Source organism: Paramormyrops kingsleyae, chromosome 13, assembly GCF_048594095.1.
Source record: "Paramormyrops kingsleyae isolate MSU_618 chromosome 13, PKINGS_0.4, whole genome shotgun sequence".
In the NCBI taxonomy this organism is placed as follows: domain Eukaryota; kingdom Metazoa; phylum Chordata; class Actinopteri; order Osteoglossiformes; family Mormyridae; genus Paramormyrops; species Paramormyrops kingsleyae.
This window is the reverse complement of record NC_132809.1, coordinates 20,907,406-20,921,494: the sequence shown is the minus strand read 5'-3', so window position 1 is coordinate 20,921,494 and position 14,089 is coordinate 20,907,406. Positions and strand designations below refer to the sequence as shown.

The 14,089-nt window shown below is 40.3% G+C and overlaps 1 protein-coding gene across 1 annotated transcript; it reads left to right on the top strand.

Moving 5' to 3' along the window:
- Positions 1–1,054: 1,054 nt before the first annotated feature.
- Positions 1,055–2,331, top strand: LOC140578266 (C-C motif chemokine 3-like). Its single transcript, XM_072698690.1, has 3 exons — positions 1,055–1,262; positions 1,527–1,641; positions 1,963–2,331. Exons 1-3 carry the CDS (start codon positions 1,199–1,201, stop codon positions 2,132–2,134), a joined length of 351 nt encoding a protein of 116 aa, XP_072554791.1. The 5' UTR covers positions 1,055–1,198; the 3' UTR covers positions 2,135–2,331.
- Positions 2,332–14,089: the final 11,758 nt, after the last annotated feature.

The window sequence follows — 14,089 nt, the reverse complement described above, 5'->3', positions numbered from 1 at the left end:
ATGCGTCTCACTGTCAGAGGAACAGGAAAAACACACGTTTACTCTTACTTTAATTCTCATGTGAATGAAAAATTGTCTATTTATAGAGAGAGGTGCATATTGACATAATACTCATAATAATCATCTGAAAGAGAAGAAGGCACTTCAAAAAAAAAAAGAAGTTTTTATCCTAAGGCAATCATGCTAGTGAATGCTGATCTAAATGCTGGTGTTATCAAAGAAAGGGTGTGTGGGGGGCACAGGTGGGGGGGTCAGAATGAATGTATGTGTGTTTATGTATTTATTAAGTTTTATATATAAAAAACTGGCCTACATATGAGATTAAAACATTTTAAACATCTTTAAACATTTTATTTTGTATTGGCAAGATACAATTTCTAGGATTAGCCATTAATATCTCCCTACATGGTAAAATCAGTTTCATTAAAATCAGGTTTCTTGTAGTAAGTTGGCTAAATAGCTTGTTCTATTTGTTAAACTGAGCTAATATCTTATCTTGTGATGCCCACAGCATTAAGCTAAATTCCTGATCCTGCTGGCTGAATGGTTCTAGTGGTACAAGGCATTATCTTGTTGAGAAAATCCGTTCACAAACAGATCCATTTGGAGATCCATGATCAGTACTGATGTGCAGAACTTGTGTTATTCAAACGTTTCTTCCCCGTTTATAGACACGTCTTGACAAGCAGCTGTCAGTCTTCCTCACAGTGACCGATTCTGGGTTTAACATTATCCATATAGCACTTCTTATAAGCATATTTCTTTTTTGACTGTAAATGTCTCTTCTGAGTAATATGTAGTACAGTATGTACCAATAATATCCTTTTGTTTTTCAAAAAAAAAAATTAATAATGGAAACACAAGTATATAATATCTGTTTTTATAAATAACAGAAAGACTACAGTGCTCGCTTTGCTGTCCTGAAAATGAATCCTGCATAGGAAATGGTCATTGAAGATATTACAGTAAGTCATTAAATCATCAGCTTTTCCTTTTAACAAAGTAAAGTCTTAGGGAAATTCCTGTAGGGTTCAGAGAAGTAATGCAGCTCTGCCTCTATATAAGACAGAGCAGAGGCGCCTCTCAGACCAGACTCAGCTCCTCTCTGTCCTCCAGCACACGGCTGCTCCTCTCTCTCTCTGTCCATCTCTTTCCTTCTGCCTCTGCATCCATCCAGCTGGGATCCAGTGAGGGAACCATGAAGACTCTGCCTGCTGTTCTGTTCCTGGTGCTGCTCTGCTCTGTGCAGCTCGTCTGCAGCAGTAAGTGTCTCAGAACCTCAAAATAAGACTGTTTGCATCTTTATATGTTTGAGTGGTTAAATGACTATTTGTAGATTATATTTATGAAGTAAATTTTTGTGTTAACACTGTGCCTGTGTTAATAAGTGTGTATGTAACATTTCTGATATAATGTGTCTATTCTGTACTATGTATAGTAATGCTGTACTATGTAGAAACTCTGGCAGGGGTTGTGCGATATGATTTTTAACAATTAAAGTCAAAGTAAATGTCTGTTTTTCTTAGATTCACCAGGTCTTGTTGTTACCTGTTGTGTGGATTATTACAACAAAAGGATCCCACTGAATCAGATTGTCTCCTTCTATGAGACCAGCAGCAGCTGCCCCAAAAGAGCATTAGTGTGAGTATTTATCTCTCATTAATATCATCTGCTGTTATCAGGAACACAATCACCGGCACCTGGATTATTAATCTAAGGCATGTAAACAGACCTTAATTTATATCCTCATTTGATAGATCACAAACTCCAGTTAAACACGACGAGACTTTATCATGCTGAATCTTAACTGATTTAATTTACTGATGCTGAAACACTTTATAAAAGACCAGATTTATTGCTGTTGTGGCTCACATTCACATTCATGATGTTACCCAGAGGGAAATGATCCTTTTCTTCATTTTTTTTCCAGATGATGTAATTACGCTTTCTGACTCTTTGCAGGTTTGTTACCAAGAGAAATCGGTCTTTCTGTTTAAATCCAGAGGAGGCCTGGGTCAGTAACCATGTCAGTAAGCTGGGCAACAGGAAGAGCACTGCCTCACAACAGCATCCACAAAAACAGCTGAGACCATCAGTCACGGCACCAACCTCCAGTCTGACACTGAAGGACTGACCAGAAGAGGAGATGAAACTCCTGATGTCAGATTGTTCACATCAGCTGAAATTTTAGCACGTGTTGAGTCTTCTTTTAATCTCCATTTTTGTTGGATATAATTATATTAAAATATTTATAAACATATGCTTGGGTGATATACAGATGTATTTGTACTTGTTTGAATAAATTATATATGAAATATATTTTTGCGTAAACTGTATTTGAATTTCTCTTTTGTTCCTATAAGTGTGTGAGTCCATGCTGCAGCCACTCCCCCTCACTCACTCTCTCTCGCCTGAATTCTAAACAGCTGCACTTCATTCCCAGTTACTGACAGATGTGCTTCACCTCCTTAACTAACTAGCCTATATAACTGGTTTGGCCAGTCTGCTCTGTGTGAGGAGTTGCTGATGAAGGTCTGGTTCCTGAGCGCTTCTCTGCCCTGTGGTCCCCTGAGTGTTTGAGCTCCCTTCGGTCTGGTTGCACATGTGTGTTTCTCCTGATCTCCAATCCAGTAAGAGTGTGTGTTATGACCCCTCTCTCGGTGTGAGTGTGTGTACCGATCTCCCTAGTGATGGGATGATGAAGCTTCATGAAGTTTTTTCTTTTCTTTCAAACATAGTGGGATTGTGCAACGATTCAAACAATCTGAGAATGAAGCCTATATGTGTTTGCATCAAATAAATAAGGTGGCTGGTATGACAGCAGGGAACATAAATGGATTGGTCTGGTTTGGGGGCCCAGTGTGATTGACTGTCATGGGGTCCAAAATCTCTAGCAGCATTCCTGCTGGCAGTACATGATTTCATTGTCCTTGTATTGCCATTTTGCTATTTGTGTTATACAATGCTGTGTTTGCTATTGTACTGTGTCTTGAGATCTGAGGTTACATGTGCGTGTGAGTGATTTCTCTTGCCAGTGAACATTACATACTGTAATGTAGAGCCTCGCAAAATGTCAAAATGTTGAAAAATGGTTGGTCAGTGACAGTGAAAAAGTGGCAACCAACTGTCATTCAGAATTGTGGCGCTCAGAATCATACTTACGCTGACATTTTGACAATATATCTAAGCATTTTGGCTGTCATGGTTAAAACGATGCTGTTTGTTCTTTTCATTTTGGTGACACTGACTAATTCATTGGTGTAATTATTTGCTTTTGAGACACCAGGATTACAATGGCTGAGGCTGGTGGAAGGGTATGGCTGAATGTTAGGAGAACAACCATGTCCTCAGTCATTCAAACGTTTCATAGAGACAATGCGTATGTATTCTGACAGTGTGGACTGTACTGTAATACTGCATACTTACTGCAATGCTTCATGTTACAGTATTCCACTTGCATTTTATAGTCTACAATAAATATACTTTATATAGTTATATACTAGACATATTCTGTACTACACACACATATGCAGGCATATTTAAAGTCTGCACATATTGTAGCGTGGAGCTACCAGCAGACAGTGCGGCAGATTGGACGGATGCCAGCCCTGTAAATAGTTCTCCATAGTTGCTTGTGTTGTAGTGTAAGTGTGCATGTTTTAATGTCACATGTAATGTTGAATGTTTATTGTTGTGCATAGTGTGTCAGTGTGTGTGTATGTGTGAGTTTGTATGTTCTCCCCATGTCATTGTGGGGGCCCTGCTCAACCCTAATACACATGGTGCGTTGTTAGTACGAGTGGTATGGGTGCAATAAACGCCACCAAGTGGTTAAACCTGGAATTGTCTGTATTTGATCTTGGTGTCCCACTTTTACATTATGTATACATATGTGTGTGTGTCACAGTATATGTTACTGTGAGAAACGCGAGATTCTACAGTCATAAAGACGGCTAATATATGACTGAGGCTGGTTGCAGAGACTAAGATGAGCGGCATACTCAGGCCAAGACTGTTAATATTAAAGACAGTATGCGCTTACCTAGCAAATGTTACATATTGGGGGAGGCACAGTGGTGTAGTGGTTAGCACTGTCACCTCACGCCTATGGAACCTGGGTTTAAATCTCTGCTAGGGTGCCATGTGTGTGAGTTTGTATGTTCTCTCCATGTCGTCCTGGGGTTTCCTCCAGGTTCTCTGGTTTCCCCCCACAGCTGAAAACATGCTGAGGCTAACTGGAGTTGCCAAATTGCCTGTAGATGGGTGTGTGTGAGTGAATGGTATGGGACTGTGCCCTGCGATGGGTTGGTGCCGCATCCTGGGTTGTTCCCTGCCTTGTGCCCCTAGCCTCTGGGAGAGGCTCCATACCCACCACAACCCTGAATAGGATAAGCGGTTTTGCGATGAATGTTACATATTATCAGTTTAGTCTGAGGTCCTGCTGATGTCGTACACCCCAGATCACCACCTTCTCATTGTGCTAGTTTGGGTGCACAGGTCCATTCCTGGTTTAGCTGTTATCCTTCGGAATGTTACCCAAGGCTGACTCTGGTTAGTGAGCACTGCTCTTCTCCCTGTATATACTGTAGTTTTGAGGGAGTGACTTGGAAAGTATGACATAACAATTCCTTTTCAGGAATTGATTTAAAATAATAATATTGCTCCTTTAGGTTCATTGTCAATGAAGACCCTACAATAAATTGCCTTCATGTTATCATTAACAAGAACCTAAAAGCTCTCACCCCCTCCACACGATTGAAATCATAACGAAAAGAAAGAGGTGGAATCTGGAGGAAGGGACTAACCTTCTCGCACCATTTCTGAAGGGGGATTGCCAGTGTGCATACCATGTGCCTCTAGTAAGTGAGGACACTGACTAGCACACTGTAATGAAGTAGATGGAGGTCTACGTGTAGAGCATGCCAAGGGCATGTATTAACCAAAGCTAAACAAAACACCCAAAATCGTCAATGGGCAAAGAGTCGAAAAAACTAGAACAGGGAAGAAGAACATTAGTATCAGAATCCAAGCAAAATCAAAGTCAGGAAAAAGGCAGAGGTTCAGTGAACGGATGATAAACTGGCATAGAACAGGGAACACCACTGTGAGAGATCCAAAAGACAGACAATGGTGCAGATCAGTTGCAGGTAACTGGGTTTTAATGTCAGACAACCAGTACTGTCAAGAATATTCCAAGCGAGCATGGGGCTGTTGTGGGGACCCAAGATGAGAGGAGAGAAGCAGGGATTGGTGGATGGTCAAAGAGGGTTAGGTGATCAGGATCAGTTATTGGGAGGCTGAGGCGACAGTCGGTGTTTTTTGTCCAGACATGGGCTTGGTGATCAGCAGGCGATCTAGGCAGGGATCAGGGTGTCAGGGTCACCAAGTGAAGTTTTTATATATATGTATAGAAGGAAACCAAGTGAAGTTTTATTTGAAACTACAAAATTGTAAATTAGATATACAAAACCGGGACAATTCGTATCCCAGGAAAGAATATTGAGTTTTTTAGGACAGTTGCTCAAAAAAGAGGACAGTCGCGGGAAATTTGGGACAGGTGGCATCCCTATTTGGGTGTGGCTTTGGGTTGTGTGAGCAGATGTACCTTTTTTTTTTCAGAGTGATGAGGATGTCAGTTTTCTCCAAAAAAGAAACACACACTTCTCACCCAGTAGTCTGTCACATGGTTTTTATCTGTCTTTTTTTTATCTGGCCACCACACAGTCTGTTCATATCCCAGCTTGTTCAGACACAGATTATTGAAACCGTGACAAAGTTATTGTGCATGTAGGCTTTGTGCTCACATGTGTTACATGCATGAGTGGTGTCTCATGCCAGCACATGTGTGGATTCTGTCATTTCCAGGCGGCCTCACTGCATATGCATGAACACAGAAATCAGTCTGAAGAATCATACTTCTCAACACAGCTTCTGGCCATCATGTTCTCTCTGGCACATTTTGGGATCATTTTACATTTTTAATTCAGTTAAGTTTTGTAATTGTACCTCAGGGATTAAAAATAGGCTTTAAAACTCATGCATGGGGAGTATGAAGATAAAGTTAAATATATTATTACTGCCCAATGAAAAATTGGACCCAAATGCAAATAGATTTAGGGAAAAGAGAATTGGTTAGACATTTTATATCAGTTTAATATCCATGAAATCTTTTTATTTTTAACAAGAATTTTACAGGGGAAATTTTCAACACATATATCCTGGGCCCGTTTTCTTTAAAATAAGGAAGCAACAGAAAATTGCATGTTCATCAGCTTTTCCTTCTAAGAAAGTGAAATATTAGGGAAGTTCTGCTGGGTTCAGAGAAGTAATGCTGCTCTGCCTCTATATAAGACAGAGCAGAGGCGCCTCTCAGACCAGACTCAGCTCCTCTCTGTCCTCCAGCACACGGCTGCTCCTCTCTCTCTCTGTTCATCTCTTTCCTTCTGTCTCTGCATCCATCCAGCTGGGATCCAGTGAGGGAACCATGAAGACTCTGTCTGCTGTTCTGTTCCTGGTGCTGCTCTGCTCTGTGCAGCTCGTCTACAGCAGTAAGTTCCTCAGAACCTCAAAACAAGCCTGTTTGTATCTTTATATGGTTTAAGAGACCATGACCATGTTTGTATATTGTACTTATGAACTACGTTTTGTGTCATATACTGTGTCTGTTTTAATAAATGTGTGACATATTTCTGATATAATGTATCTGCTGTACCATGTAGACACTCTGGCAGAGGTTATGTGATATAATGTTTAACAACAATTAAAGTGAATGTCTGTTTTCCATAGATGCACCTGGTCTTGCTGCTTCCTGTTGTGCGGATTATTACAACAGAAGGATCCCACTGATTCAGATTGTCTCCTTCTACGAGACCAGCAGCAGCTGCGCCCTAAATGCATTAGTGTGAGTGTTTATTTCTCATTGATATCATATATTATTAGGAATATGTACATTGTCTGTTACCTTTGCATGATGTAAATTATCATTTTGATTGTCTGCAGGTTTGTGACCAAGAGAAACGCGTCTCTCTGTGTAAATCCAGAGGAGGCCTGGGTCAGTAACCATGTCAGAAAGCTGGACAACAGGAAGACCACTGACTGACATCCACAAGAACAGCTGAGACCATCAGTCACAGCACCAACCTCCAGTCTGACACTGAAGGACTGACCAGAAGAGGAGATGAAACTCCTGATGTTAATGATAATATAACTCCTGAAATTTTAGCATGTCTTTTGTCTTCTTTTAGTCCCTATTTTTGTTAGATATATTTATATTAATATACTTTTGTAAACATATGCTTGGGTGATATACAGATGTATTTGTACTTGTTTGAATAAATTATATATGAAATATATTTTTCCATAAGCTGTATTTGAATTTCTCTTTTGTTCCTATAAGTGTGTGAGTCCGTGCTGCAGCCACTCCCCCTCACTCACTCTCTCTCGCCTGAATTCTAAACAGCTGCACTTCATTCCCTGTTACTGACACATGTGCTTCACCTCCTTAACTAACTAGCCTATAAAACTGGTTTGGCCAGTCTGCTCTGTGTGAGGAGTTGCTGATGAAGGTCTGTTTACTGAGCGCTTCTCTGCCCTGTGGTCCCCTGAGTGTTTGAGCTCCCTTCGGTCTGGTTGCACATGTGTGTTTCTCCTGATCTCCAACCCAGTAAGAGTGTGTGTGTTTTGACCCCTCTCTCGTTGTGAGTGTGTGTACCGATCTCCCTAGTGATGGGCTGATGAAGCTTCATGAAGCTTTCAGGTGTTCCCTACAATGTGCCGGGACATGAATCGAGTCTTCAAGCTTTTTCTTTTTCTTTCAAACATAGTGGGATTCTGCAACGATTCAAACAATCTGAGAATGAAGCCTATATGTGTTTGCATCAAATAAATAACGTGGCTGGTATGACAGCAGGGAACATAAATGGATTGGTCTGGTTTGGGGGCCCAGTGTTATTGACTGTCATGGGGTCCAAAATCTCTAGCAGCATTCCTGCTGAAAGTACATGATTTCATTGTCCTTGTATTGCCATTTTGCTATTTGTGTTATACAATGCTGTGTTTGCTATTGTACTGTGTCTTGAGATCTGAGGTTACATACGTGCGTGTGAGTGATTTCTCTTGCCAGTGAACATTACATACTGTAATGTAGAACCTTGCAAAATGTCAAAATGTTGAAAAATGGTTGGTCAGTGACAATGAAAAAGTGGCAACCAACTGTCATTCAGAATTGTGGCGCTCAGAATCATACTTACGCTGATATTTTGACAATATATATAAGCATTTTGGCTGTCGTGGTTAAAACTATGCTGTTTGTACTTTTCATTTTGGTGACACTGACTAATTCATTGGTGTAATTATTTGCTTTTGAGACACCAGGATTACAATGGCTGAGGCTGGTGGAAGGGTATGGCTGAATGTTAGGAGAACAACCATGTCCTCAGTCATTCAAAAATTTCATAGAGACAATGGGTATGTAATCTGACAGTGTGGACTGTACTGTAATACTGCATACTTACTGCAATGCTTCATGTTACAGTATTCCACTGTAGGCTGAGGCGACAGTCGGTGTTTTTTTATCCAGACATGGGTTTGGTGATCAGCAGGCGATCTAGGGATTAGGGTGTCAGAGTCACCAAGTGAAGTTTTTATATATATGTATAGAAGGAAACCAAGTGAAGTTTTATTTGAAACTACAAAATTGTAAATTAGATATACAAAACCGGGACAATTCGTATCCCAGGAAAGAATATTGAGTTTTATTGGACAGTTGCTGAAAAAAGAGAAAAATCACGGGAAATTTGGGACAGGTGGCATCCCTATTTGGGTGTGGCTTTCGGTTGTGTGAGCAGATGTACTTTTTTTTTCAGAGTGATGAGCTTGTCAGTTTTCTCCAAAAAAGAAACACACACTTCTCACCCAGTAGTCTGTCACATGGTTTTTATCTGTCTTTCTGGCCACCACACAGTCTGTTCATATCCCAGCTTGTTCACAGACACAAATTATTGAAACCGTGACAAAGTTATTGTGCATGTAGGCTTTGTGCTCACATGTGTTACATGCATGAGTGGTGTCTCATGCCAGCACATGTGTGGATTCTGTCATTTCCAGGCGGCCTCACTGCATATGCATGAACACAGAAATCAGTCTGAAGAATCATACTTCTCAACACAGCTTCTGGCCATCATGTTCTCTCTGGCACATTTTGGGATTTTGTAATTGTACCTTTAGAACCATGAAGTGAAATATTATATTTGACTTTGAAGTTGGTTGACACAAGATCATTGTAAATATGTAACTTATTTTTGGGAGAACCAACACTTTTATTAATGCAATCCAGCTGATGAGTGATATTGGAAGGTAAATCCAGCATTCAAGGCTGTCGATAATAGTCCTGAGAAGAGGTACATAATTCAAATTAGCAAGTTCAGACAGGCTGGTGGAAATTTTACTGCCTAAATATATGATATGACCACTTACATATTGGAATTGGTGCGGTATGGGCTGCCACATCCCATCTTTTGGAAGACAGTGGAAGGATAGATGATTTCAGTGGGGAGTGTGAAAATAAATATATTATTAGTACCCAGTAAAAACCTGCATGAAATGCAAACAAATGAGATTTGCATAGATATTTTCAAATAAATGTCCATGAAATCCATTTATTTTTTACTAAGAATTTTACAGGGAAAATTTTCATCACTGATGTATTGGGTCTGTTTTCTCTAAAATAAGGAATAAAGAGAATTGCTTGTTCATCAGCTTTTCCTTCTAAGAAAGTGAAATATTAGGGAAGTTCTGCTGGGTTCAGAGAAGTAATGCTGCTCTGCCTCTATATAAGACAGAGCAGAGGCGCCTCTCAGACCAGACTCAGCTCCTCTCTGTCCTCCAGCACACGGCTGCTCCTCTCTCTCTCTGTCCATCTCTTTCCTTCTGCCTCTGCATCCATCCAGCTGGGATCCAGTGAGGGAACCATGAAGACTCTGCCTGCTGTTCTGTTCCTGGTGCTGCTCTGCTCTGTGCAGCTTGTCTACAGCAGTAAGTGTCTCAGAACCTCAAAATAAGACTGTTTGTATCTTTATATGGTTTAAGAGACCATGACCATGTTTGTATATTGTACTTATGAACTAAGTTTTGTGTCATATACTGTGTCTGTTTTAATAAATGTGTGACATATTTCTGATATAATGTATCTGCTGTACCACGTAGACACTCTGGCAGAGGTTATGTGATATAATGTTTAACAACAATTAAAGTGAATGTCTGTTTTCCATAGTTCCAGGTCTTCCTAATTTCTGTTGTGTGGATTATTACAACAAAAGAATCCCACTGAGTCAGATTGTCTCCTTCTACGAGACCAGCAGCAGCTGCCACCCAAAAGCAATTGTGTGAGTATTAGTTTCTCATTGATATAATCTGGTTTTATCAGGAACATGGTCACCAGCACCTATATTATTAATCTAAGGCATGTAAACCAACCATAATTTATTTCCTCATTTGACAGATCACGAACTCCAGTTAAATACAGTGAGACTTTATCATGCTGATTCTTTACTGATTGTATTTATTGATGCTGAAACACTTCATAAAAGACCAGATTTATTGCTGGTATGGCTCACATTCAGATGCATTGTGTTACAATTAGTGTGAGTATTTATTTCTCCTTGGTATCACATCTAATCAGGAATATGTACATTGCTTATTTCCTTAAGATGATGTAATTACACTTTCAGACTCTTTGCAGGTTTGTTATCAAGAGAAACCGGTCTTTCTGTGTAAATCCAGAGGAGGCCTGGGTCAGTAACCATGTCAGTAAGATGGACAACAGGAAGACCACTGAGGAACAACAACATCCACAAAAACAGCCAAGACCATCAATCACAGCACCAACCTTTGCAGAATCACCGCCAGCTGCTCCGATCTCACCCTCTCCTACGCCAGTAACCGATGTTGGCGTGCTAAAGTTGGAGATACTAGACTCGGTGAGAAAAGAGATTGTGGATATTATTAAACTCGAGCTTCAAAAGGCCCTCACGGAGACTCTCTCAGTTATCATCTCTGAGTTACAGACTTTGAGATCTAAGTGGGCTTCGGACAAGGCAGCTGCCAATGCGAATTTTGCGTCTTTAAACTAAACTGGGCGTGATATGGAACATTCTCTAACAAGCTGCTCCGTTGACGTTGCCACTATGAAGACTACTATACAGTCTCTCACTGCTACTGTGGCTTAAGTTGGAGAATAAATGTGAGGACCTTGAGGCCAGGATTGAGGCGTAACAACATTAGGATTCTCGGAGTGCCCGAAGGCCCTAACACAGCTACCAGAGCCGCAATTGCAGCCCTGCTGAAGGAGCCACTGAAGGTGTCCACTGATAGCAATTTTTGAGGTTACTGATGGCTCAATTCCACTCACACCCGTGCAGCGTGATGTTATTGCCTTTGAGTCCTTAGTAGCTAGACGCACAATTCTATCATGCTGGAAATCCACTAGGGCTCCTGCAACTTCACAGTGGCTTAGTCAAACCACGTTTTTCCTGAAGTTAGAAAAGCTTAAATACACTTTGAGAGGGTCTACTGCTAGGTTCTATCATAAACGGCAACCTTTTATTTCTTATTTTACTGAGCTGCCGGTGATGCCTGACTAATTGATCTCCATTCAGGTATTACTCCGGTTTTCCCTCAATTTGGATACTACATTTGTCACCTTTTGTACTTTGTATAGGTTTAAACTGCTGCGCCTTGATTGGACAGAGCCAGGGTGGGGTGGGATTTGGGTTGGTGGTGTTTTCTTTTTTCTTTTCTTTTATTGTTTTTTTTTTTTTTACTTTTATATTATTGTATAAAAAAATAAGTGAAAAATGTATTGTGAGATGTTATGTTGGCATATTATTTCTCCAATTAAACAAAGTTGACAAAAAAAAAAAAGCACAAGACTAATGAAAACAACTCGAAACAGCTGATGACACAGGGAATCCACACGAGGTTTGGATGGGCAGGTCATAACATTCACAGCATGATTTAATCAAGTCATTATCCACGTTTCAGTTTTCCGCACTATTTCGATGGTGATTTGCTGCATGATTAAGGAATTAAGGTTGGGGGATGTTGTAAATTCATAAAATAACTAAATAACTCATTCTCTGAGATGGATCCACAATGTCCTTTAAAGATAGATTAGAGGTAAGCAGAGGGTCTTATTCCCCGACGCTGAACCATTCAGTGGCTGGTGGTGCCAGCCAACTGAGCAGGAACCCCTCCTACCTACCAGCACTATATAACTGGTAAAGCTCAGAACAGCTGCTGCGAAGTATCGTTGCTGCAAATGCACCGTACTGAGCATTCTAACGTCCTTCTCTTGTCTCTCGTATGCCTGTCCTGCCTGCCTTACCCAACCTGCCTGCCCTGCCTACCCTCCTCGCCTTACCTGCTCCTGGGGTGATTTTAGCAGAGGTTCTGAAATGGCTGAGCTGACACACTTTGACAGGCATAATATCATAGTTTTACACCAACATGAGGATAATTTAAACATAATTTTCTTTGCCTGCCTAAGACTTTTGCACAGTACTGTATGTGCACATATTATACACATCATGGTTATAATAATCATCTGAAAACTGGCCTACATATCAGATAACCTTTAAACATTATATTTTGCATTGGCAAGAGACAACTTAAACTAAGACTAACTATTTTATATCTCCCTACAAAGTAAAATCAGTTACGTTAGAATCAGACCTCTTGTACTAACTTGGCTAAATAACTTGCTTAAGCCTTAAATAAGCCTTAAAAGGTCTCCATGTCCAATATTATTGAAATAACATTGATATTGAGTAGGCCTGTGTAAACATCTAGAAACACAAACACCATCATCTGAGAACCAGATTCAATTTCACTGCATTTTACACAGAGTAACCTCATGCATGTGACAAATAAAACTTCCTAGATTCCTTGAATCTACTGAACTAAAGTAGGAAACCTTTATTATGTAATCTCTCAGCTGCCGTTCTTGGTGAGCATTGAAAATCTGGCGATTTTTTATATAGCCAACTGGCACTGAGGGAGAGGTAGCTCCACCCTGGATGTCATTATTTGACATTTTCTGGCAGTAACGGGTCAATGTCCTGTAGTTAATATCAAATTTTTTAGCTGTGCTACGTATGCTTTTGCCTTGCAGCTTCACCTGCCTCACAGCCAAAAGCATAATGTCTGCTGGTGTTCTGCCCCTGTCTGTCTGTCTCTTGAAGTTCCTGACCATTCTACCAACAAAGACACAAAAGATATCATTGTCTGCACATCCTCAGTTGAAAAAAACAAATTCTAATACTTGAGGAGTTGGTTGTCACATGTGTCACCTTTGTGTCACAACCAGCCCCGAGAGCTATGAGACAACCATCCCCAACTGACTTCTTGACAAACATGTTAAGCTAGCTGCCACATGGCTTTCACTTGATAGCTAAAAGATGACTCAAAATAAAGCTACTACTTTTGGCTTTTTAATGAGTGTTTTGTTTTTGAATGACTAATAACCTACAAGTTCTTAATACAAAAACAACACCAACATGAAAATTTACTCTGATCCATGAAAATTAAAAGTTGTCTCCTCACCTCAATGTTTTGTGTCTGCTCAGCAAAATTGCAAATGCAAATGAGTAACCGATCAAAGGCTAACAGTTTGATATCAAAACTGTACCACACCACCATCTAGTGTGTCTGGAATAAGCATTGTGACAACCAGCCCCGGTCTCCCCTACATTGTTAATTTCCTCAAGATTATGTAAATTTTATTTCTGATTGTCTGCAGGTTTGTTATCAAGAGAAATTGGTCTTTCTGTGTAAATCCAGAGGAGGCCTGGGTCAGTACCCATGTCAGTAAGCTGGACAACAGGAAGACCACTGACTGACAACAGCATCCACAAGAACAGCTGAGACCATCAATCACAGCACCAACCTCCAGTCTGACACTGAAGAACTGACCTGAAGAGGAGATGAAACTCCTGATGTCAGATTGTTCACATCAGCTGATATTTTATTTTGTCTATTTTTTTTCCTTGTTTTTGTCGGATATATGTATGCTATATTCATTTGCTTGGGTAAT